General features: G+C 47.5%; 1 protein-coding gene across 1 annotated transcript in view; it reads right to left on the bottom strand.

Annotated features, from left to right (window-relative positions):
• Positions 1 to 27,434, bottom strand: part of LOC143933917 (U4/U6 small nuclear ribonucleoprotein Prp31) — a 176,352-nt gene that overhangs the window by 93,291 nt on the left and 55,627 nt on the right. Inside the window, exon 6 of the mRNA XM_077457071.1 lies at positions 27,260 to 27,332. Coding sequence (XP_077313197.1) covers positions 27,260 to 27,332 — 73 coding nt within the window. The remainder of the gene's footprint in view (positions 1 to 27,259; positions 27,333 to 27,434) is intronic.

Genomic DNA, 27,434 nt, shown 5'->3' on the forward strand with positions numbered 1-27,434 from the left:
TACAGGAGGATGATTGGAGGCCACGATACACTAAACTTCTGTTGAATGAAGAGGAGGGTGTTTTTAGGGACTTTAAGGAAGCCAAGACCTGGTAAGGTCCCGTATTTCCATCCCTATGGGACTTTACATGAAATCATGAGCTGGTAAGGTCATGTATTTCCATCTCTTTGGAGTCAGAAGAGAGGGGGGACAAGGAAGGTGGGACTTTATATGAAGCACATGATAGCAAAACACAATACCAGTTGAACAGAGGAATTTTATTCACATAGCAGTATAATACACTGTTATTATCGAATAAGATATATAACATGGTAACAATAATAGCCATAGTGACAGCAGGGATATCAAAAGACATAACCACTGGTGTTGGTAAAAAAATAAACATAATAATAAACATTAGACAATTTAATGACAATGGTATCACAGATATGATCATTGTAAAACTCCATAGTTCAACATGGGCAGGCTTGGGTAAAATCAATATTGCACAATACTGTCTGCAGGTGCTTCATATAAAGTCCCTCCTTCCTTGTCCCCCCTCTCTTCTGACACTAAACTTCTGGTCGCGTTCCTGCTCTACTATGCAAAAAAAAAACTATTCTCCTGAGGTGGAATTCTGCACCCCCCCCACAATGACTCGTTGGGAAGATACTATTAACAAGGCTCTACCCCTGTGTAGAGCCTTGTTAATAGTGACATACCTAAATAGTGGCAATACCTAAATAGAAAATGTCCCAAGAAATTTGATGGCATTTGGTTACCCTGGACGGCATGAGGCATTGAATGTCACAAAGTGCCAGAGATGGCCCTTATACGTTGTGCCAAAATACCAATCTGGTTGTATTACGCTGACAGTTGATATACTTGTTCTGGAACCTTGACAAAGTGGTAACTGTACCTTCTTGAAATGTCTGTGTAACACCTTTAATATTTTGTATGCTGTAATGAATACCATCTGTCTGTATGCTTTGTACAATACTTGTTCTCTTATCAATAAATCAAAATTTTTAACCGTGAAAATTGCACAGAGATACTTAGACCCATATGGTCATATATGTTTGAGCCTGCATGTTGATTTACAGTATTGCATAGATTTGCACATTGATTATTTTTTTGCACATTAAGTCTAGTATACATAGTGGATTTTTCTAATATTTGCATAGATTTGCCCAGTACCATATTGATATACCTCTTCAATTTAGCTTTATCAACAGCGCTGATCATTTTCATTATTTATAATGCCAAGCTGCTGCTAACAAAGCAAACACAATATTGGCATGCATTAAAAAGGGGATCAACTCCAGAGATGAAACGATAATTCTCCCGCTCTACAAGACTCTGGCCTGGCCGCACCTAGAGTATGCTGTTCAGTTCTGGGCACCAGTCCTCAGGAAGGATGTACTGGAAATGGAGTGAGTGCAAAGAAGGGCAACAAAGCTAATAAAGGGTCTAGAGGATATTAGTTATGAGGAAAGTTTGCAAGCACTGAACTTATTCTCTCAGGAGATGAGACGCTTGAGAGGGGATATGGATTTCAATAGACAAATGCCATACTGGTGACCCCACAATAAGGATAAAACTTTCGCAGAAGGGAGTTTAACCAGACTCATTAAAATTAGAAGAAAAGGAGGTTTAACCTTAAAGTGGTTGTAAACCCTTACAAACCACTTTGACCTACAGGTAAGCCTAGATTAAGGCTTACCTGTAGGTCCAAGAAATATCTCCTAAACCTATACGGTTTAGGAGATATTTGCCTGAAGACAGGCACCGCTGTCTACGGCGCATGCGCCGTAGACAGCGATGCGCAGGCGCACTGAGCGCGGCATTTCCAACAATGGATCTTCCGCGCGTGTCGGCTCCCGTGCGCATGCGCGGGAGTGACGTCATCGCGGCTCCGCCGAATGACAGCGGCGGAGCTGCGAGACGCCACCAGCAAGATGGATGCGGCGGACTACAGGGGACAGCGGCGACTTTGCTGGCTCCTGTGTCAGGTAAGTGACACATAATGGGCTACTATGCGATGCATAGTAGTCCATTATGCTTTGCCTTTGCAGGGAATGAAAGAGGAAGTAAACTCATCAGGGTTTACTTCCTCTTTAAAGTAGAGGGCTATTTACTGTAAGAGCGGCAAGGATGTGGAATTCCCTTCGGGACATTGATAGTTTCAAGAAACGATTAGGTAAGCACCTGAATGACCGCAACATACAGGGATATAGTTTCATAGTTATAGTTAGTAAGGTTGAATAAATACACTAGTCCATCCAGTTCAACCTGACTGAGTGTCTACCCCTATCCCTGTACATTGCACACTCTCATTGGCCCCTACCCTCATTATAGTTAGTAAGGCAGGCCTTTATTAGCTTTGTTGCCCTTCTTCTAATAACAGTGTATTACCGTATATACTCGAGTATAAGCCGAGATTTTCAGCCTCTTTTTTGAGGCTGAAAGTGCCCCCTCGGCTTATACTCGAGTCACCGCTGTCTGACTGCTCGATCAGCGTATCGAGCAGACAGACAGCGGCCATTCTAAAATTCAAAAGCCGCGCCTCCGTCTCCGCCTCCGCCTGTGATAGGCGGAACACTGAATTTCCCAGCAGTCAGTGTTCCGCCTATCACGGACATCCGCTCATCCTTGTACTACCGACGAATATGAGAGGATGTCCGTGATAGGCGGAACACAGGCTGCTGGGAAATTCAGTGTTCCGCCTATCACAGGCGAAGGCGGAGGCGCGGCTTTTGAATTTTAGAATGGCCGCCGAGAAGAGCGGCGATCCTGGAAGGACGGAGGAGGCTCGGGACACAGGCTCGGGACACAGGCTCGGGACACAGGCTCGGGACACAGGCTCGGGACACAGGCTCGGGACACAGGCTCGGGACACAGGCTCGGGACACAGGCTCGGGACACAGGCTCGGGACACAGGCTCGGGACACAGGCTCGGGACACAGGTAGGCTGGACACACACACACACACACACACACAAGGCTGCACGGACACACACACACAAGGCTGCACGGACACACACACACAAGGCTGCACGGACACACACACACAGGGATGGATGGATGGATGGACACACACACAGGGATGGATGGATGGATGGATGGACACACACACAGGGATGGATGGATGGATGGATGGACACACACACAGGGATGGATGGATGGATGGATGGACACACACACAGGGATGGATGGATGGATGGACACACACACAGGGATGGATGGATGGATGGATGGACACACACACAGGGATGGATGGATGGATGGACACACACACAGGGATGGATGGATGGATGGACACACACACAGGGATGGATGGATGGATGGACACACACACAGGGATGGATGGATGGATGGATGGACACACACACAGGGATGGATGGACGGACACACACACACAGGGATGGATGGATGGATGGACGGACACACACACAGGGATGGACGGACACACACACAGGGATGGACGGACACACACACAGGGATGGACGGACACACACACAGGGATGGACGGACACACAGGGATGGACAGCCATGTCTCACCCTCGGCTTATACACGAGTCAATAAGTTTTCCAGTTTTTTTGGGGGTAAATTGGGGGCCTCGGCTTATATTCGGGTCGGCCTATACTCGAGTATATACGGTATACTGCTATGTGAATAAAATTCCTCTGTTCAACTGGTATTGTGTTTTGCTATCATGTGCTTCATATAAAGTCCCACCTTCCTTGTCCCCCCTCTCTTCTGACTCCAAAGAGATGGAAATACATGACCTTACCAGCTCATGATTTCATGTAAAGTCCCATAGGGATGGAAATACGGGACCTTACCAGGTCTTGGCTTCCTTAAAGTCCCTAAAAACACCCTCCTCTTCATTCAACAGAAGTTTAGTGTATCGTGGCCTCCGATCATCCTCCTGTATGCCAAGCAACGCCAGCTCCAGGGACCGGACCAAGGACATTGCACACTCTCATTGGCCCCTACCCTCATTATAGTTAGTAAGGTTGAATAAATACACTAGTCCATCCAGTTCAACCTGAGTGTGTGTCTACCCCTATCCCTGTACATTGCACACTCTCATTGGCCCCTACCCTCAATCCCACAATCCAAGGTCCCTATTCATATACTAGGGCCAATTTTTGGACAGAAGCCAATTAACCTACCTGCATGTCTTTGGAGTGTGGGAGGAAACCGGAGTACCCGGAGGAAACCCACGCAGGCACAGGGAGAACATGCAAACTCCAGGCAGGTAGCATCGTGGTTGGGATTCGAACCAGCGACCCTTTTTTACTGCTAGGTGAGAGTGCTAACCACTACACCACTGTGTTGCCCATGATATACAATGTAATACTGACATATAATCACACATATAGTTTGGACTTGATGGACTTGTGTCTTTTTTCCAACCTCACCTACTATGTCTATGTAACTAACTATAGAAATGAGTTTGAAAAAAAATTTTTTCTGCTTTTATGAAATAGATCTTCCGGAAATTGGCTGCGCCATCTTTACTCCCGATTTCTGGCTCTTGTGTGGGCATCATTTCCACCCTTTATTTCCCTGTCAACATCTCGCGCATGCGCAATCATGTGTGCTCTTATGGATGTCCGTGTGATGCTCTTGTTCCCTCACCTTATGTGACGTCATATAAGGGGAGAACCAGAAGGTGGAGGAGGAGGGCACACTATTGTGAGGCTTCCTCTGTGCCCTTCTCCGTGGATGGAATTAAACTGGCATGCAGAGGCTATTGAAACGGCACACATAGCATGCCGTTAACGAAACTACAGACTGTGCATGCGTCAGTGACGTCATTAAAGATTGAAGGATGGATTACGTAGAGACTAACAGTAAGTGAAATTTCACAGGCAGCAATAAGCGGTCTTATCACTGTAGATTAGAATGAGCTAAAGTGAAAGTATAGAGTTTACAACCACTTTAAAGAGGAAGTAAACCCTAATGGGTTTACTTCCGCTTTTATTCCCTGCAAAGGTAAAGCATAATGGACTACTATGCATCGCATAGTAGTCCATTATGTGTCACTTACCTGACACAGGAGCCAGTGAAGTCACCGCTGTCCCCTGTAGTCCGACGCATCCATCTTCTCGGTGGGTCTCGCTGCTCCGCCGCTCTCATTCGGCGAAGCCACAATGACATCACTCCTGCGCATGCGCACGGGCACCGCCACGTGCGACATATTCACCGTTGACGGTGCCGCGCTCAGTGCGCCTGTCTTTTGGCAAATATCTCCTAAACTGTGTAGGTTTAGGAGATATTTCTTGGACCTACAGGTAAGCCTTAATCTAGGCTTACCTGTAGGTCAAAGTGTGTTGTAAGGGTTTACAACCACTTTAAAGTCTTCTTTTAATACTGAACTTAGTGGGCTCTTTTCCTTTTTTTCTTATTATGAACTAGTCTGAGAATTCCTTCTGACACTGTGTCCTTTGATGAATAAAAAAAATTGTTTATAGAAAGGAAAAATGCAGCAATTAAAAAAAAAAAAAATAATTGTATTTACATTCATTTTTTAGGTTGAGCACAGGGACTAAGACCATAAGCTTGAATAATGGTCTGACGGATCCCCCTAGAGAAGGTGGAAACAGACTAGGAGAAGTTTATGAGTGCATCTGGAAAGAAAGAGCATCCATTCTAAAAGAGGCTGTGGCTGTGAAAGGTAAACCTGAACAGCACAAACCACATATAGTCACTGAAGAGAACATTATTTCTGGTGAACTGGCAGGAGGCAAGTTGACAAGAGAAGTCACAAGAGCAACCACTTAAAGTGGAGTTCCACCGAAAAATTGAACTTCCGCTTTAAGGGAGATGACCCCCTGACATGCAGGATTTGGCATGTCATTTTTTTTGGGTGGGTGGGGGCGGAGTGGAAACCCTGTTTTTAGAGGGTCTCAGCTCCCACTTCTTCCCCCCTCCCTCTCGGCAATCATCTGGGACACATCACAGGTCCCAGATTATTGCCCAGCCAGCCACGGCTCATGCATGTGCAGTGGGTGCCCGGCTGTGAAGCCACAGCCGGGCAGCCACAGTTATAATGTCGGCACCGCAGAGAGGGGGAGACGAGCGGGGCTTCATTCCCCCACATCAATGGACCCTGGGACAGGTAAGTGTCCGATTATTAAAAGTCAGCAGCTGCAGTATGTGTATCTGCTTTTTTTTTAAGCAGAACTCCGCTTTAAATAAAAGTCTTGAAAGTCAGCAAAGGCAGAGACCCAACATTTGATTATACTAAGGGCCAGCCATTGGTTCAGGCCTATGAAGGCAAATTGATTGCCCAAACATCTTTAATCCAGATAAAGTTTGAATATCATTGCCGCTCCTTTGGTCTTGGCCAAAGGAGCAGCAGTGATATTCAAACTTTATCTGGATTAAATAGGACGGCAAGATTTCTTCATTACAAGCGTGTAGTGATTTCTAAACTTAAATATTTGAGAAGGAAACACACCACTAGTGCCTATACTGTTCATTAGAAACTGTTCATAAGGTTACCCTTAAAAAAAAAAAAAAAAAAAAAAAAAAACACGCTAAGATAATAGGATTTTTCCTACAGCTTACCTGTAAGCATCATGGGACACAGAGCAGCCATTACTATCTGGGTTATACTCTACCTACTGGTGAATGGACACTGGCGGATAAAGATTTTGCCCTTTAAACCATAGGCATCTTCTTGCAGCACAAACCAGGATTCCTGACCTGTTCTGACAACTCAAGTAGATCCTGAGCGCCTGAACATCCTCTAGAGTATGTAGTGATCTTTATCCTGACTGTGGATAAGGAAAAAAATAAAAAGGCAAGACATCCCGATTCAATTGAAAACTAGAAATCACTCTAGGCAATAAAGATGGATGAGGACGCAACATACCGTATATACTCGAGTATAAGCCGAGATTTTCAGCCTCTTTTTTGAGGCTGAAAGTGCCCCCCTCGGCTTATACTCGAGTCATCGCTGTCTGCCTGCTCGATCAGCGTGTCGAGCAGACAGACAGCGGACATTCTAAAATTCAAAAGCCGCGCCTCCGCCTTCGCCTGTGATAGGCGGAACACTGAATTTCCCAGCAGTCAGTGTTCCGCCTATCACGGACATCCGCTCATCCTCGTACTACGGACGAGGATGAGACGATGTCCGTGATAGGCGGAACACAGGCTGCTGGGAAATTCAGTGTTCCGCCTATCACAGGCGAAGGCGGAGGCGCGGCTTTTGAATTTTAGAATGGCCGCCGAGGCGCCGACGAAGAGCGGCGATCCTGGCAAGGCACGGGACGGAGGCAAGGCAAGGCACGGGACGGGACGGAGGCAAGGCACGGCACGGGACGGAGGCAAGGCACGGCACGGGACGGAGGCAAGGCACGGCACGGGACGGAGGCTCGGGACACAGGCTCGGGACACAGGTAGGCTGGACACACACACACACACACACACAGGGATGGATGGATGGAGACACACACACAGGGATGGATGGATGGAGACACACACACAGGGATGGATGGATGGATGGACACACACACACAGGGATGGATGGATGGATGGACACACACACACACACAGGGATGGATGGATGGATGGACACACACACACACACAGGGATGGATGGATGGAGACACACACACACAGGGATGGATGGAGACACACACACACAGGGATGGATGGAGACACACACACACAGGGATGGATGGATGGATGGATGGAGACACACACACACAGGGATGGATGGATGGATGGACACACACACACACACACAGGGATGGATGGATGGATGGACACACACACACACAGGGATGGATGGATGGATGGACACACACACACAGGGATGGATGGACACACACACACACAGGGATGGATGGACGGACACACAGGGATGGACGGACACACAGGGATGGACGGGCATGTCTCACCCTCGGCTTATACACGAGTCAATAAGTTTGCCAGTTTTTTTGGGGGTAAATTGGGGGCCTCGGCTTATATTCGGGTCGGCCTATACTCGAGTATATACGGTAAACCTATCCTGATGCGAGACTAACAACGGCTCCTTGCATGAAAGAGCCGATAGCTCTGACACACTACTTAGTGAAGCGATAGCAACCAAGGAAGCGTTCTTCCCAAAATAAGAAACGAACAGTCTCCCAATTGATTTAAAAAAAATGGCCTCTGAAAAGACAGTCAAGAGCAAATTCCAGTCCCAAGGACACAAGAGTGGCCTGACATGCGGGACTATCTAAGTTACAAGTTGTATGAACCAAGGAGTGAGACACAATGGCCCCTGAGAAAAATGGATAGGGATGAACGTTAACCCTTAACGGTACTTGAGGCATGTCTCCTTTCCCCTACTGGTTAGAGAAAGGAAATAAATTACCCACTCAAATATTTTTGTGGGTACCACTTCCTGGCTTCCCCCAGGCAAATAACATTTCCAGGTCCTGCAATTGAAGTTCCCTGAAGCTGGCTTACAGGGCTCAACAGTGCTGAGATGCAGGCCTCAAGACCATTAGATCCCGCTGGACTGGGAGTGACCCCCGCAAAACTCTCCATGTCAGTGTACCAAGCCCTCCTGGGCTAATTCGGCTAACACCATCAGTGTTACCACCTCCCAGATTCTTCACAAAAAAGATGTGGGAGAAGTCGAAACAGAGGGAAAGCATCAAATAAGGGGAGAACTGGTCCCTAAGGTGTTACCAGTGCATCTGCCCTCATTTCCGGTGGGACTTTTGTCCCAGACACAACCTGTTCCCACTTGTTGTAGAACTTGAAATCTAGTATATCCACCTGTAGAGTTCCCCCTGTCATTAGTCTATACCTGAAACATGAACTAGTGATAGAGACAGCACTTGTTGTACTGTCTCAGACAGAACGTGGTTGACCTTCCTGAGTCGCATGATTCCTGGTGCCACACTAGTGGTAGATATATATGCCCCTGCAGAGGCATTTCCGGATTAAACCTACAACTGTTTGTCTCCACATACAGAGCAAGGCGTACTGGCTCAAAGTTCCAACATAGTGATGGGCAGTATTTTCTCCTGTGAAGACCAAGTCCACTGAACTAAAGCCACCTTCAAACCAACTGGAGAAGCTGGCATCAATGGTTACCTTTCCAATCCCTTCTCCAGATTTCAACCACCAATTTTAGCTCTGCAATAGCCTGGGAACAGAGCCCTCTGGCAATCCAATGCCTGGATCTTCATGTTCCAGACAGAGAATGATCCTCTACAAAAGACCTGGATTAGGACTCTACGTAGGGTATGTGCCTTGACCTAGATACAACTTCCTCCTGCAGGAATGTATCTGGAACAGACTGCTTCCTGAACAAAAGATTGAGGTATACCAAGATTGGCACCCTCTGTGTTTTCAGCAAGTCCAGCACTGGGGCTGGGAGCTTTGTGAACCCTCTAAGTTGTAGCCAGCCTGAAGATCAGAGTCACAAAAAAATAAAAATAAATACTTTGCACTGCAATTGTAAAAACCCTTGATGAGCCGGCATTGATGACTATGGACCCCGAAATCTACGTCTCAGAGAGGTCAACACTAAATGGAGAAACAGAAGGATGTCCAGTGGCTTAAGATCTAAGCTAGACCTTATGTCCCACTTTGGTTTTTGGACTGCTACTTTTATTTATTTATTTTTTAAATAATGAGCCCATACCTCTGTTCCAAGAATCGAATGCAAGGCAAAAGACTGCTGACTATGTGGCAGACCCAGAAGGCCCAAAGAGGCGCACTTAACCTACCAAGCTTCTGCTGGCTAAGGATGGAGCAAATCCACCTCAGAAACTGCCCCAAGATCTTCTGGCCCGAGATACTCTTAAAATGCAGCAGCCTCAGATGCCTTCCTCACCCAGGCTACATAGTTACATAGTGGGTGAGGTGGGGAAAAAGCTTACAGCATCTGGTATTCCTGGGCATTCTCCCATCCATATACTAATCAGGCTTGATCCTGCTTAGGATTCCATCAACAGATCAGGCATAATCAAGGTGATGTGACCTTGGTCTATCTGACGAAAAATGAATGCGTAAAGAAACACTGCAATGCCAAACACCATCGTGGCTCAGATGCACCTAACACTACTGTCCATCGCGAGATGTGGACACCGCCAGATCACTGAACCTGACTGCCTCATTTAACTGGTAATAACAACAGGTAAATAACTATTTTAGCCAACCCAATACGCAATGCAGGCCTAAAACAACATTGGTTTACCACTATGCAACCCCTTAACCACTTCAATATCTTAGATGTCATATGGCGTCCTTTACATTGAGTGGGGACATGTGAATGATGCCTGCAGCTACAGGCATCATGCAGATATTTTTTCAAGCTGCCGATTCTGTGCATGATAAGAATGATCATAGCGGCCAGGGCCGGATCACAATAGAGAAGACTGGTGACCATATGGTCACCGGTCATCTCTAGGACTGTTGGAGGTCCCAGAAGTAAACAAAGCCGCAATCATGGCTGTTAGCATGAGATCAGTGAATTTTTTTTTCACGATCTCATGCTTTTCAGCCTGGAGGAGAGATGCGGGGTCTTAGTGACCCCGCATCTCTCCATAAAGAGGACCTGTCACACACCATTCCTATTACAAGGGATGCTTACATTCCTTGTAATAGGAATAAAAGTGATAAAAAAAAAAAAAATACACCGTCCCCAGTAGCTCGCATTCAGAAGCAAACGCACATCTAAGTCCCGCCCACATATGTAAACGCCATTCAAACAACATGTGCGGTAGATTGTGCAACAATTCTAGCACTAGACCTCCTCTAACTCTAAACTGGTAACCTGTAAAAATTTCAAAGCGTCGCCGAAGTTTGGCACCATCCCATGAGCGTGCCCAATTTTAAAAGCGTGAAATGTTAGGTATCTATTTACTTGGTGTAACGTCATCCTTCACATTATACAAAAAATGGGCTAACTTTACTGTATTGTTATTTTTTTAATTAATGAAATAGTTTTTAGAGCCGGCGATCGGCTTTCCAGCTATAACAACCGATGCAGCTAAAAGCCGCTCGGCTGTAAAAACCGGAGGAGTCGGAGGGGACATCGCCTCCCACAGCTCTTACCGGGGCTCCCGTTCGGTAAATTACAGAGAAATGGATTTTACAGTGAGTACAAAAAATCCTATTTCCTCTTATATTCACCGACCGACACAGCTCCTCTCTAACTAAATGGGACATTCCCAAGCAGTGCCAAACGAGGGGTGGGAAACACAGCATTTCAACTTAATCCACCATGGCAAGTGGGAACTAGTGAAACTAAACCCACAAAAAACAGCACTGCACGAAAAACACACTGCCACATAACCATGTATTCTCAACAGAAGATATCCCCAACACCGCAACCTTTCACGGAATCAATGCAACAGTGCATTAACAGAACAGTACTGCATTTTTATCGAAAAAACAGGAAAAAAATCTCAATTGCAACTACACGGCCGCCTACAAAACTTTGCAGCCAAAACAGACATCAGCCGATGCACTGACGTCTACCTTGTAGAACTTGATAAACGTATGGACAGACGACCAGGTCGCCGCCTTACACACCTGAGTGACCGACGCTTGGTGTCAGAAGGCCAAAGACGTTCCGATTGCCCTTGTAGAGTGGGCCTGAGTGGAAATGGAGTCTCCTGCCCCTTCAAGGCATAGGCTTGTACTACAATCTGTCTGATCCACCTGGAAATGGTGGCCGACGAGACCGCCATACCCTTCTTTGGACAAGCCACCGAAACAAACGATTCTGACTTCCGAAAGGGAGCTGTGGCAGACAAATACACCTTTAGAGCCGTAGCCACATCGAGAGCGTGAAGGGCCACCTCTTTGGGGTGCTTCGGCTTAGGACACAATGATGGTAATACAATGTCCTCATTGCTATGAAAAGCCGAGACCACCTTCAGAAGAAAGGACGGTTGCAGATGCAACACCACCTTATCCCTGTGGATGACCAGATAAGGTGACTTGCAAGACAAGGCTGCCAATTCCAAAACCCTCCTGGCTGATGTGATGACCACTAGAAAGACCACTTTCTGAAAGGGTCAACAGAGGAATCTCCCTGATATTCTCAAACAGCGGCTTCTGAAGCGCAAGCAAACACAAGGTTCAAATCCCATGGGGGTAACAGTGGACGCACCGGAGGGACATGTAGTACCCCCCGAACAAAGGTACTCACTAATGAGTGAGACGCCAGGGGTCGCTGAGAAAAAAAAAATACATTCGCCCCTTAATGGTGCTCAACGCCAATTTCTGGTCTACTCCTTGCCGAAGAAACAGCAGGATCCTGGATAAAGAAAAGGAGCGCGGATGCCACCCCTTTCTCCTCACACATGGAGATGTAGGCCTTACAGGTACGATGGTATATCTTCCTTGAAGAAGATATCCGTGCCCTCAACATAGTTGGAATCACCGAGTCCGACAGACGCCGGTTCCTCAGCACCTGGCTCTCAATAGCCATGCCATTAAAGCCAGTGATGGTAAAGCAGGGTGAACGATTGGACCTTGAGATAGGAGGTCCTCTCGCAGAGGCAGTTGCCAGGGAGCGTCTGCCACCGGACGCACCAGGTCAGCGTACCAAGGCCAATCTGGGGCAACCAGGATCACTGGAATCCCCTCGGCTTCCACTCTGCGAAGCAGATGTGGCAACAGTTTCAGTGGAGGAAAGGCGTAGATCAGCTGGTACTGGTCCCACGGGGCCACCAGCGCGTCTGACGCATCTGCCCATGGATCTCTTGTCCTGGACACGAATCTTGGCACCTTCCGATTGAGACGGGAGGCCAATAGATCCACATCTGGTGTGCCCCATTTCAGGCACAGCAGCCTGAATATCTCCAGATGCAATGCCCATTCTCCTGGGTGTTCAGCATCTGTCGACTCAGATAGTCCACTTGCCAGTTTTCCACTCGCGGGATGAAAATGGCCGACAGGGCTGGAACGTGTCACTCTGCCCACCGATGTATGTGAGCGACCTCACGAGCAGTGGCTGTGCTTCTTGTTCCCCCTTGGTGATGTATGTACGCCACAACCGTGGCGTTGTCCGACTATCCTGAACGGACGTCCTTGAAGACTCAACGAGTGGAAGCACAGCCTGATCGCTCTCAAATCGAGCAGATTAATCTGCAACTTGGACTCTTCCTTCGACCAGAGACCCTGAGCCAACTAAACACCCATCACTCCACCCCAGCCAAAAAGGCTGGCGTCCGTTGTGATCACCGTCCATTGGAGAGGTAGGAACGACTTTCCTGACCGAATCACCGGGGATCTCAGCTACCATAGCAGGGAGTCTCTGACTGACTGGCTCACCTGGATCGAGCGATCCAAGGACAATGAAGATTTGTCCCATTTTGACAAAATCTTTCTGCAAGACCCTGGTGTGAAACTGGGCATATGGCACGGACTCGAAGGCGACCACCAGAGAGAAGAGACGACCGCTCGCGATTCCACAGCAGTTTTATCGTGGCTCTGAGGGTCTGCACTTTGACGGGGAGAAAGACTCTCGCTTCCTTGGAGTCCAGCAGCAAGCCCAGGTACTCCAGACACTGGGTCAGTACCACCACCGACTTCTTTAGGTTCAACAGCCACCCAAATTCTTGCAAAGTCTGTATGGTGATCGCAAAATATGCCCCTCCAACTCTGAGGCGGAAGATGCTCTCAGGAGGTGATCGTCTAGGTATCCCACGATCGCGATCCCGCTTTGTTGCAGCAACGCCAAAACAGGAGCCAATACCTTGGTAAAGACTCAGGGGGCTGATGCCAGGCCAAATGGTAGAGTCACAAACTGATAATGGGCATCCCCAACTGCAAAACGCAGAAACTTCTGATGTCGCAGACATATGGGTATGTACAGGTACGCATCCTGGATGTCCAAGAACGCCAGGGAGTCCCCTTGATTAAGTGCAGTGACTACCGAACGAACTGATTCCATTCTGAACCTCTGCACTTTTACAAAGTGATTGAGGGCTTTTAAGTCCAAAATCAGACATACCCCTTCCTTCTTGGGGACCACAAACAGATTTGAGTAGAATCCCTGGAAGCATTCGGATTTCGGAACTGGTACAATCACCCCTTAGGGGCCTTTTATGCGCACCTTTCCTTCCACAAACCGCCTCTTTTTCCAACAAATGAGTTCGGGACCGCCGTCAGGGTGTCCATGGGCACAGCGCTATCCGCAGGTGACCTGGTTGCAATAGCCTGGATTTCGGGGGAAGAAACACCAGTTTCTGAAGCCATGCTGACCCTACCCTGTCTGCCACCTGAAAGGGGACTTAGGACAGTGAAGGTCCCACCCTCCTGCTGCCGCTGGCTGGGGGGGCGGCTCCTAGTGCCAGACTCACCACCCTAAGGCGTTCTGTGACGTGCCTGTAGTCCCCAGGAGGTTACCCAAGTGCAGATTGAAGCAGCTGTGTCAGCAGCAGCAGTGTAGAAGAGCGGTGAAACGATCTGCAGAGCTTGCACCAGCGTTCAGGGAATGGCCGCCCAGCATTCTGTATACACAGAAAACAGTGTGCGATAGCACATGGCATGCTGTCACTAGAGAGCTGCGGTGAAAAAGAGCGCTCGGGCCTCAAGAAAATGGCCACCAATGATCTGAATAGGAAAACCTTCCAGAAAATGGCCGCTGAAGCGCACAAGAGGAACCAGCTCTGCCCCCATCCAAAATGGCCACCGAACAGCGCCATGCGGTGACAAGCGAGAGCCACCCACAGAAACAGTGCTCCCTCCAACCAGCAAAAATACCTCCACAGGCACCCTTTTGGGACCCCCTCACACCGGAACCAGCACCTTTGCTAACCGCACAGACCCCATACAGGTGAGACTCAGCGATCCCCTGTACACACACCGCCAGCAGACACATGCAGGTGCCCCCCCGGGGGGAAGGAGGGAAGATAGGAACGTGGGAAATTAGAGAAGGAGGTGAGGTGGCCCCCCGAATCGACCCCCCAGGGAATGCCCAGCTGCTCAACCCCCTGAAGCAGGGAGAGCCGTACTTACCAGTCCTGAAGAGCTGGGAAAAATTCCATCACAGACCCACTCCTCTGCAGTTACAGGGTGGCTGCTGGCCTCGGTATACTGTGATCTAGACATCAGTAGCCTGGTCATATGTATACCCCAGAGCATTGAAGCTCACCAACCACCTCTAGAGCTGAGGTATGTCATGGCCTGCCGAGCCGCAGCTGCAACTTGCACACGCTCGATGGCCGCACTGGGGGGACTACAAGGATAACTCAACCAGCCCGTCACCCAGCCGGTAGTTGATAGAAGATCACAGGATCATTCATCTTGCGCAAAAGCATAAGTCCTGCATTAAAAAAAATGGCCCGAAGGGCCAGCAGGGTTCCTAGGTCATTCTCCTTCACTAGGCAAAATAAAACTGAAGGTGCTGGGGCAGCAGGGAGGGTTGTTAGCACAGGGACCGCCCCCCCTGGGCAGTACTGACAATTCTGTGTATTGTGTTACAATTTTGCCTAGTTCTCCTAGTGGCAGGCTAACAAACCCATTTAGTTACAGAGAGGAGCTGTGGCGGTTGGGCGGCACAGTGGTATAGTGGTTAGCACTCTCACCTAGCAGTAAAATAGGGTCGTTGGTTCGAATCCCAACCACGACACTACCTGCCTGGAGTTTGCATGTTCTCCCTGTGCCTGCGTGGGTTTCCTCCGGGTACTCCGGTTTCCTCCCAAACTCCAAAGACATGCAGGTAGGTTAATTGGCTTCTGTCCAAAATTGGCCCTAGTATATGAATGGATTGTGGACTCCTTGAGGGTTGGGACCAATGCGAGTGTACAATGTACAGGGATAGGGGTAGACACTCACTCAGGTTGAACTGGATGGACTGGTATCTTTATTCAACCTTACTAATTATGAAACTATGAATACTTTGAAGTGCAAAGGCGGGAATGGGGGTTTTTTAGACTCCCGATCCCTCCATAAAGAGTACCTGTCATCACCTATTACTGTCACAAGGGATGTTTACATTCCTTGTGACAGCAATAAAAGTGATCAAATTTTTATTAAAATTTTTTATTTTTTATTAAAGCGCCCCCGATGCCGCGAGCTTGAGCAGCAAAGAAAAACTCATATGGAAGTCACGCCCGCATATGTAAACGGTGTTCAAATCACACATGTGAGTTATCACCGCGATCGTAAGAGCGAGAGCAATAATTCTTACACTAGACCTCCTCTAACTCTAACCTGGTAACCATAAAAAATGTTTAAAGTGTCACCTATGGAGATTTTTAGGTACCGTAGCTTGTCATTCCACGAGTGCGCGCAATTATAAAGCGTGACATGTTTGGTATCCATTTACTCGGCGTAATATCTTTCACATTATACAAAAAAAATTGGGCTAACTTTACGATTTATTTTTTAAAATTCATGAAAGTGTCCCTTTTCCCAAAAAGTTGTGTTTAAAACAGGGCTGCACAAATACCGTGACATAAAATATTGCAACAATCGCCATTTTATTCTCTAGATTCTCTGCTAAAAAAAAAAAAATATGTATAATGTTTGGGGTTTTTAAGTAATTTTCTAGCAAAAAATACGGATTTTAAATTGTAAACACCAAATGTCAAAAATAGGCTTAGTCATGAAAGGGTTACAATATGTATAATGTGGGTTGAAAATGTGGCGCCGCTCAGTAATGATACAAATACAATAAAATAAATTAATCTAAAATTTTAAAAAAATTAATGAGAATAGTCCAAATGGGAAAGAGATTCCATCAATCAGGAACAAGTAGCCAGCCACCATATCAAATAGAAAAGGGATAGTAGAGTCCAATCACCTTCACCCAATACAACTGACCCTTACCATCAGTACATGGGTAATTCACATATAATACAGGAACGGCTCAGATAGTGAATCCTCCCAGTCAGCGTAATTGTGTGGACTTTCTCACAACGTAGGACAAAGTTGGGGACCTCTAGATACGGCTCAATGATCATGAAAATATAGAGGGACACCGCTCATTGCGCATCTTAAATTAAGTTCAGCTTTTTATTATGAATAAAAAGATACACTCACATTTTAAAAGTCAGAATGTGCCAAAATAAGAAGCGACCAGCGTTTCTAACTATCAAGGTAGCCGCTGTGCTGTAGTCCTTTGGCGTCCTGCGCCATACGTAGCGCCACTCAACGTTTCGTCATTAGTATGCTTCATCAGGGGCATGGTTATGACGCTTACAGGACCAATTTATATAGAACGGACTGGACAGGAAATGGAAATACAATGCGTTCACAACTAGCAGGAACAACCAGCTAAACCGGAAGATTCCCACAACAGGAAGTTCCAGTGTTTATATGGAAAGATACAACGTAATTATAGAGCAAAAGAAAGCCCACACAACTCGCAGAGCAATTAAAAAAAATCTACATCTGCAGTTACATTAAATCAGCAGAAAAAACTGGAGTTAATAGGGAGAAGAAAGGATGCATAATAGACCGTGTGATAGGTTTACCCATGTATTATAATAACATAGGGATGCGGGAAGACAACAGAACAGCGGCACCTTGTGGTATAATTACACAAATACATCAGTAGAACGTTCACATAAATACACCTAGAAAAAAACAACCTACAAAAGATCCCAAAGGAAAATAATCAAAGTACTTGACAAAAATATTTACAAATCAAAAAATTCCTAAAGCAAACAATGAAAAAAAAAAAAAAAACAAAAAAAAAAAAAAAACACAGGATACATCACGAATAAGATTGTAAGCCCTCCTCTAGCTATTATTGATAAAGGAGTTCAAATCCCATGCAATATTCATTCCATGTGGATGGCAAGTCTGTGCTTCATAAATCCACTTGGTTTCCAATTGAGAGAGCCCCCAAACTAAATTGCCCCCCCCCCCCCTCCAATGACCCGAGAACTTAATGCCTAAAAAGGACATACTCTCTGGATTGCAATTATGTTTCAAGGCATAATGCTTAGACAAGCTATGTTTTGGATAGCCCCTCTTAATATTGCCCACATTGCTCACTAAGTAACGTGCAACATGCGAATCGTGCACACTATATATTGTAGTCCACAAGGGCACCTCATCACGTAGACCACGTTTCTTGTGGTGCACGTGATGAATGACTTAATTGGAAAATTCTCCTGTGTGGATGTAGCTAGAAACGATTGCATCCTCCTGCTCTTAATTGAATAAAGCTTACGAATGGAACACCTCCAACAAGGATAAAAGCCTTTCATATTTTGAAAGAAGGAAACTTGTTTAGGTGGGTCCACCACATTTGGGGCTATTTGTAGACCCAATGGGGGTACCCCCCCTATATACCATCCAGTGTTTAGCTGGTAAATTAGGGCCTAAAAATCTGTCACCCCTCAGAACCCTCCAGTGTCTCTGTATTATCTTATGAATGTCATAGTACTGACTACAATACAAAGTCACAAAGGAGAATTTGAATGAGTCATCTGTGGCCCTAGGTCTAGTAGCCAGCAGGTAGTCCCTATTCTTCTCAGAGGCACACCTGACAGCAGCATCCAACTCCTCAGCCACGTACCCTTTATCCAAGAAGCGTTTCCTGAGAACTAAGGCCTGTGATAAAAAGTCACGATCTGTACAACTACGCCTAAGTCTCAGGAATTGGCTTTTGGGTACCGATGCCAGCCAAGCCTTATGTTGACAACTTTTGGTGTCAATATATCCATTATGATCTGTATCTTTAAAAAATGTGGACGTTACTATTCGGCCTTCTATCACTCTAATTCTTAAATGTAAAAAGTGGATAGCAGTATCTCTAGCCTCAAAAAAGCTATCCTCCTACCATTCACATTTAGGCTGACAATAAAATTTAAAGACTCCGAATCGCCATCCCATAGGAGGAGGATGTCTTCTATATATCTTTTCCAGAGTACCAGTTCATCCTTGCACTCATGACAGACAACATCCTCCTCCCACTTGGCCATAAAGAGCTAAATCCCGGATGGTATATGGGGGGTGGACCCACCTAAACAACTGCAGATGTAGATTTTTCTTTAACTGCTCTGCGAGTTATGTGGGCTTAAGATTTAGTTTTTTTCTTTTGCGCTATAATTACGTTGTATCTTTCCATATAAACACTGGGGCTTCCTGTTGTGGGAATCTTCTGGTTTAGCTGGTTGTTCCCGCTAGTTGTGTGGAACGCATTGTATTTCCACTTACTGTCCAGTCCGTTCTATATAAATTGATCCTGTAAGCGTAATAACCACGCCCCTGATGCATACTAATGATGAAACGTTGGGTGGAGCTATGCATGACATGGGATACGAACGGACCACAGCACAGCGGCTACCTTGATAGCTAGTAGCGCAGGTCGCTTATTTTGGCACATTCTGACTTTTAAAATGTGAGCGTACCTTTTTATACATAATAAAACGCTGGACTTCATTTAAGATGTTTGCACAATGAGCGGTATCTTTATATTTTCATGACCATTGAGCCATATCTAGAGGTCTCCAACTTTGTCCTACGTTGTAAGGAAGTCCACATCATTATGCTGACTGGGAGGATTCACTATCTGAGATGTTCCTGTATTATATGTGCATTACCCATGCACTGATGGCAAGGGTCAGTTGTATTGGGTGAAGGTGATGGGAACCTACTATCCCTTTTCTATTTGATATGGTGGATGGCTACTTGTTCCCGATTGGTGGAATCGCTTTCCCATTTGGACTATTCGCATTTCTTTTTCTTAAATTTTAGATTATTTTATTAATTGTATTTGTATCATTACTGAGCACCACATTTTCAACCCACATCTATTCAAAAATGTAAGTTTTTTTGTTTTTAATGACTGCCCCCTTTTAAATAGCATACATAAGGAATTTATACATTAAAGTATAAGCTCACCTTTCATAACATGTTACACTCATATTCAGGGTGTAATATGCAACATGTTATGAATGCACTGGCCCTCGAACCTCCCACTGTGACAACTAGTGGGGGATCTTCATACTAAGTACGAGCAAGCCAATACACAGATCTGTAGGAGACTGGCATGGCAACAGCAATCTGATTGCTGGTGCAATGCTTTATAGGTTCCAGAAAAAAATAAAATGCACTTTTTTTACCTGCAGAAAGAATAGGATTTTTTGTACTCCGTAAAATCCTTTTCTCTGTAATTCACCGACCGACACAGCTCCTTTCTAACAAAATGGATTGTATAGCCTGCCATTAGGAGAAACTAGGCAAAATTGTTGTTACACAATACACAGAACTTTAACCCCACCCCATGGGGCGGGACCCGTGCTATCAACCCTTCCAACTGCACCTAGCAGCTTTAGTATGTCAACAAGCAGTATAACCTAGAAAAAAGGAGGGGTGGGTGCTGTGTCGGTCTGAATTACAAAGAAAAGGATTTTACGGCGAGTACAAAAAATTCTAGTTCCTCTTATATTCACCAACCGACACAACTCCTCTCTGTAACTAAATGCGACGTCCCCAAGCAGTGGCAAATGAGGGGTGGGAAAAATAGCATAAAAACTTCATCCTCCATGGCAAGTGGGAACTAGTGAAATTAAACCCACAAAAAACAAAACAAAACAAAAATAAAATAAAAAAAACAGCAGTGTGTGGAAAAACACTAGTATATATAACCCGGGTATCCTCAACAGGAGTGATCCCCAAGAGCGCAACATTGCTGAAGTAATGCAACAGTGCATTACTCAAAATAGTACTGTGTTTTTATCGAAAAACCAGGAAAAAAGTAAATTGCAACTACACGGCCGCCTGCAAATCTTTGCGGCCAAAACAGGCATCAGCCGATGCACTGACATCTACCTTGTAGAACTTGGTAAACGTATGGACAGACGACCAGGTCACCGCCTTACACACCTGAGCAACAGACGCTTGGTGTCGGAAAGCCCAAGACGTTCCGATTGCTCTTGTAGAGTGGGCCGCGACTGGAAAGGGAGGCACCTGCCCCTTCAAGGCGTAGGCTTGGACTACAATCTGTCTGATCCACCTGGAAATGGTGGTCAACGAGACCGCCATGCCCTTCTTAGGACCAGCCACCGAAACAACAGTGAGTCCGACTTCCGAAAGGAAGCTGTGGCAGACAAGTACACCTTCAGAGCCCTAACCACATCCAGAGCGTGAAGGGCCATCTCCTTGGGGTGCTTCGGCTTAGGACACAATGATGGCAATACAATATCCTCATTGATATGAAAGGCCGAGACCATCTTACGTAGAAAGGACGGTTGCGGACGCAACACCACCTTATCCCTGTGGATAACCAAGTAAGGCGACTTGCAGGACAAGGCCACCAGTTCCGAAACCCTCCTGGCCGATGTGATGGCCACCAGAAAGACCACCTTCTGTGAAAGAGTCAGCAGAGGAATCTCCCTGATATTCTGAAGCATCGACACCACCAGGTTCAAATCCCACGGAGGACGCACCGGAGGACAGCCACCATGAGCCCCACTAATGATCCTCACTAATGAGTGAGACACCAGGGGCCTTTGAAAAAAAGACAACCAGAGCTGAAATCTGCCCCTTGATGGTGCTCAATGCCAACCTCTGGTCTACCCCTTGCTGAAGAAAAAGCAGGATCCTGGATATAGAGAAGGAGCGCGTATGCCACCATTTCTCCTCACACATGGAGATGTAGGCCTTCCAAGTACGATGGTGTATATAGTTGGAATCACAGAGTCCGACAGACCCCTGTTCCTCAATACCTGGCTTTCAATAGCCAGGCCGTTAAAGCCAGCGATGGTAAAGCAGGGCGAAGGATTGGACCTTGAGATAGGAGGTCCTCTCTCAACGGCAGTCGCCAGGGAGCGTCTGTCACCAGGCGCACCAGGTCTGCGTACCAGGCCCGCTGAGGCCAATCTGGGCCAAACAGGATTACTGGAAGCTCCTTGGCTTCCACTCTGCAAAGCAGACGTGGCAACAGTTTTAGTGGAGGAAAGGCATAGATCAGCTGATACTGATCCCACGGAGCCACCAGCGCATCTGCCGCGGATCTCGTCCTGGACACGAATCTCGGCACCTTTCGATTGAGCCAGGAGGCCAATAGATCCACATCTGGTGTGCCCCATTTTAGGCAGAGCCGCCTGAATATCTCCGGATGCAATGCCCATTCTCCTGGATCCAGCATCTGACGACTCAGATAGTCCGCCTGCCAATTTTCCACCCCCAGGATGTAAAATGGTTGACAGGGCCAGAACGTGTCTCTCTGCCCACCGAAGTATGTGAATGACCCCACGAGCAGCGGCTGAACTTCTTGTTCCCCCTTGGTGACTTATGTATGCCACAGCCGTGGCGTTGGACTGTATCCTGGTCGGATGCCCTCGAAGACACGCCGACTATGTGTGGAGTCTCAATTCGAGCAGACTGATCGGCAACTTGGATTCCTCCGTCGACCAGAGGCCCATCCCCATCACTCCACCCCAGCCGGACAGACTGGCGTCCGTGGTGACCACCATTTATTTTAGAAGAAGGAACGATTTTCCGGCCTGAATCACCGGGGACCTCAACCACCAGATCAGGGAGTCTTTGACTGGCCGGCTCACCTGGATCTGCCGATCCAGGGACAACGGAGATTTGGCCAATTGTCAAGATCTCCTTCTGCAGGACTCTGGTGTGGAACTGGGCATAAGGTACTGTACTCGAAGGCAGCCTCCATGAGCCCCAGCACCCGCATGCAAAAGCGGAGTGATGACCACTTGCGGTTCAACAGTAGTTTGACCGCAGATCTGAGAGTCAGCAATTTGTCGGAGGGGAGAAAAACCCTTGCTTCCCTGGAGTCAAATAGTAACCCCAGGTACTCCAGACACTGAGTCGGTACCACCACCGACTTCTTTAGGTTCAACAGCCACCCAAACGCAAGGTGATCGCCACATCCTCCTCTGAGGCGGAAGAAGCTCTCAGGAGGAGATCGCCTAGGTAACACACGATCGCGATCCTGCGTTGTCTCAACAACGCCAACACTGGAGCCAGTACTTCGGTAAAGACTCGAGGGGCTGATGCCAGGCCAAAGGGAAGAGCCACAAACTGGTAATGGGCTTCCCCGACTACCAAACGCAGGAATTTTTGATGCCGAAGGCATATGGATATGTGCAAGTAGGCATCCTGAATGTCTAAGGATGCCAGGAAGTTCCCTTGATGGAGTGCAGTGACTACTTAGCAAACTGATTCCATTCTGAACCTCTGCACTTTTACAAAGTGATTGAGGGCTTTCAAGTCCAAGATTGGACGTACCCTTTCCTTCTTAGGAACCACAAACAGATTGGAGTAGAACCCCTGGAAGCATTCCGATTCCGGAACTGGTACGATCACCCCCTGATTCAGCAAGTCCCTGCCTGCCCCTAACAGGGCCTCCCGGTGAACCGGAGACACGGGTATGCTGGAGGGGAAGAATCAGTTTGGTGGCCAAAAGAGAAACTATCTTGTAGCCTGTAGGAATGATGCAGACCCATTGGTCGGATAACCGGGAGGTCCAACGGACTGCAAACTCCCGAAGGCGACCCCCCACCTGAGATGTAGGTGGGGGCAGACCTTCATGCGGTAGCACACTTGTTCGCAGGCTTGCGGTTCCAGGAACACTTCTGACCGTCCATGGGTGTCCTGTCGGGCTGGGGTCGTTTTGCCGAAGCACCGGGCGGACGAAAAAGCTGATTGTGAGCAGAAAAAGGAGGGCCCTTGCCTGCGGCGTAGCTCCTTAGCCTTCCTGGCCTGTGGGAGTAGTGTACTCTTACCACCCATGGCATTTTTAATAATGTCATCCAACGAGACTCCAAAGAGCTGATCACCAAGGAAGGGAAGATCCGTCAGGGCTTTCTTGGATGCCTGGTCAGCGGACCAGCATTTCAGCCAAATAAGGCGCCTCAGCACCACAGCTGACACTGAAGCCCTGGATAACAGAGGAAGCGTATCCAGGGCCGCGTCACAGACGTACTTAAGGCCTTGCACTAGTTGGTCTGCTAGCTCCACGCAGACAGGGGAGGCATTCTGCTCTCCCAACTCACAGTGCAAACGTTTTGCCAGCTCAGTCAGTGTCTGCGACACCAGTGCGAATGCCAGTACAGGTCGCACAGCTGACCCCACAACCGTAAACAAGGAACGAGCCACAGCTTCGGCCTTCCTGTCTGTGGGATCCTTGAATGCAGGAGTCCCCTCAACTGGGATTGTGGTTACTTTATTTAACCTAGACATTGGGGGGTCCACAACCGGAGGAGCCAAGCACTTTTTGAGAAGGCTTTCCTCAAAGGGGTAGCTCACCGCCAAGTTTTTGGGGACCAAAAAGGTCCATTGCGGGCGACCGCATTCCCTGTAGATGAATTTGTCAAAATAAGTCAAATACGGGAACACCTTAGGTGAACGTGCTGGCTTGCAGGACCCAAAAGGGACCGGTACATCAGCAGAGGAATCCGCTGGCTCCTGAATCTTCAGTGTATCACGCACAGCTGTGATAAGTGCTCCAACAAGCAATTTGTCGCGCACGGACACGGACTCATCCTCACTGTCCGAACGGTCCTGGTCAGCCACGTCTGATAGGTCAGAGCAGGAGTCTGCAGCCGCAGCAGGGCCAGAGTCTGCATTAGAGCTTTCCCCAGAGGAGGGGGGGGGGCAGGGGCCTCTTATGTGCACCTTTCCTGCCACTTCTATCTTAGCAACATAGGAGTCCAGGAACACCGTCAGGGTGTCCATGCGCACCGTACTAAGCGCAGGTGACCCGGTTGCTATAGTCTGGATTTCAGAGGAAGAAACACCAGTTTCTGAAGCCATGCTGACCCTATCCTGTCTGCCACCTGCAAGGGGACTTAGGACAGTGAAGGTCCCACCCTCCTGCTGCAGCTGCGTGGGAGGGGGGTGCTTAGCGCTAGACTCACCACCCTGGGGCGTTCTGTGAATGCCAACAAACAGTGCCTGTAGTCCCTAGAAGGTTCCCAGAGGCAGAGAGGAGAAAAAAAAAACCATCAGCAGCAGCAGCTCTAACAGCAGTGCAACGGTCTGCAGAACAGCTTCAGCGTTCCACACAGAGCCATCCAGAGTCCCTCACATACAGGGAATACAGGAAGTGACAAGAGAAAGCACATTGCAAACTGTCACAAGAGGCCAGCGGTGAAGAAAGCATTTTGGCTTTCACAAAATGGCTGCCAATGTAATCCATAGGAATCGCAGGGAAAATGGCTGCTGAAGCTCCCCAGGGGAATCTATAGCTTTCCCAAATCCAAGATGGCCGCCGGAACAGCACCATGAGGTGAAAAGAGCAAAAAATAAAAACGAACTGCCTGCCGACACACACATCCTCCACAAAAACTGCCTTTTTTGGACCGCCAGACCTGGACCAGGACAGCAACCGCACAGAGCCCCACAGGTGAGGAACAGCAACCCACACACAGTGCCCGCAGCGCATGCAGACACCCCCCTCGGGGGGGGGGGGGGGGAGGAGGGGTGATAGGAAATTGGGAGAGAAGAGAAGGTGGTGAGGTGGCCCCTGAATCGACCCCCCAGGGAATGCCCAGCTGCTCCCCCCACCGAAGCAGGGAGAGCCGTACTTACCAGCCCTGAAGAGCTGGGAGACATTCTGTGGTAGCCAACTCCTGCGCAGTTATAGGGAAGGTTACTGGCACGGTATACTGTGATCTAGGCATCGGTAGCCCGGTCATATGTATACCCTGGAGCATTGAAGCTCACCGACCACCTCTGGAGCATGAGGTATGTCGTGGCCTGCCGAGCCGTAGCTGCGGCCTGCTCATGCTCGATGGCTGGACTGGGGAGACTACAAGGATTTCATTATCCAGCCTGTCCCCCAGCCGGCAGTTGATAGATCTCAGGATCTCTCATCTTGCGCAAAAAGCAGCAAACCTGCAGCAAAAACATGGACCGAGCGCAGAAACAAGCAGAAAATTATCTTGTGTATGAAAAGGCTTTATTTGCTATTATCAATGAAATGTACAGTATGTAAGGTATCAGCAACCTCAGCTCACTTATCGTCAGATTTTTTATATGCATGGATAAAACAAACCTGCCCTAACTTAAAGTTTGACTTCCTGAACATGTTACACCCATATTTGGGTATAACATGTTCAGCATGTACACCCCCCCCCCCCCCCTTTGTGAAAGCGGGTGGGGATCCTCTTCCTGCTCCCACTGTCAATTTGAAAACAGCGCCCTGCCCACACGCCCATGTTATTCATTCATTCATTTTACTGTGAATGAACAGACTACAAGTACTGTCACAGCCTTTGCGATTGATGACTTGTAGTTATCAATGAACTGTGAGGGTGCTGGCGAGTGCTCTCATAGTTCATTGATCTTCCTGCACTCAAGTAACTGCCTGCACATACTGATATGGGAAAGCAGGGGAACTGACAGGATCACCAGGTATTTCACTCAAAAGGAAGAAATAAAAAAACGGAATACTTTTAAACATATGTGTATGTTTTACCATGTACCTGTAAGGAATATGAAGTGTTTGGGGGTAAAACATTCTTTACAAATTGTATGTATAGCGCCCACCACCTTTAGGTGGTTGCTAGTAGATAAAGACAGGTTAAATTACCAGTGCCTTACTGTTCTTTCTGTACAGGCCTGGAGGTTTGGTTTAGGGTGGAGTTGTAGGTTAGAGGGGGGTGTGACTACTTGTTCATCAACCTGGAAAACCCTCCCCTTGCTTCACCAGAGGAATGTTCTGGAAAGGAGGCGAAAGCAGGGATTGAGGGACAGGCAGTGTATATGGCCCTAGTTCAATCATTAATTTGTTTGGACAGGGGCAGGTTCATACATATTCACTGGGGTCACATGTTCCCTGGGGGAGATTGGATGAGATTCAATCCAGAAAGGCTGCAAAATGTGACCCACAGGAGCAGGGCTTGAAGGCCTGAAGCCAGAAACTCCAGAGTTGGAAGGTTCACCATTCAAGAAGCATCTACTAACAGGACTGAGTAGAGCGGGGTCACCTGGACTTTCCTGAGGTGGCCTGGGAAGAAATCGCAGGAGGTGAGAAGGCAGGTGAGGTCTGGAACGTCAGCATTTCAACAGTACCACATGTCATTCAGAGGGACATGAGCCAGTTCATTAAGGGTTCTTTCTACTCGTGCAGCTCAACAAGAGAGGCAACTTATACTGTCCTGCATCACTTGCTGATCGAACACACACACACACACACACACCATGGACTGCAGCATCAAGAATAAAAGTTATTGTTTCAACTGTTGAACTGTGTCTGATTAATACAGCAGGGGTTAAATCAGCCATACTGTAAAGAACTATTCAGCAGCTCTGAAGGGAGTAGTGCGCTACATACGCAAGTTTGCAATTTCTAATTACTAGTGGGAGAACAACATACCTCTCCAAAGCTCATCCGGTTAGCTTGTTTGCGAATTTCTGTGAGCCCCAGTCGCTCTTTCATCTTACGGTATCTAAGCGAAAAAAGGCAGGTATTGTTATTTGCATTCCTAGTGCCTACAAAGTTTATGCTTATACACAAAAATAGGTTTTAAAACCTATTACCTGTAAAATCT

The sequence above is a fragment of the Lithobates pipiens genome, unplaced genomic scaffold (assembly GCF_037356315.1).
Source record: "Lithobates pipiens isolate NorthernLeopardFrog02 unplaced genomic scaffold, aLitPip1_a1.2 Scaffold_27, whole genome shotgun sequence".
Classification (NCBI taxonomy): Eukaryota; Metazoa; Chordata; class Amphibia; order Anura; family Ranidae; genus Lithobates; species Lithobates pipiens.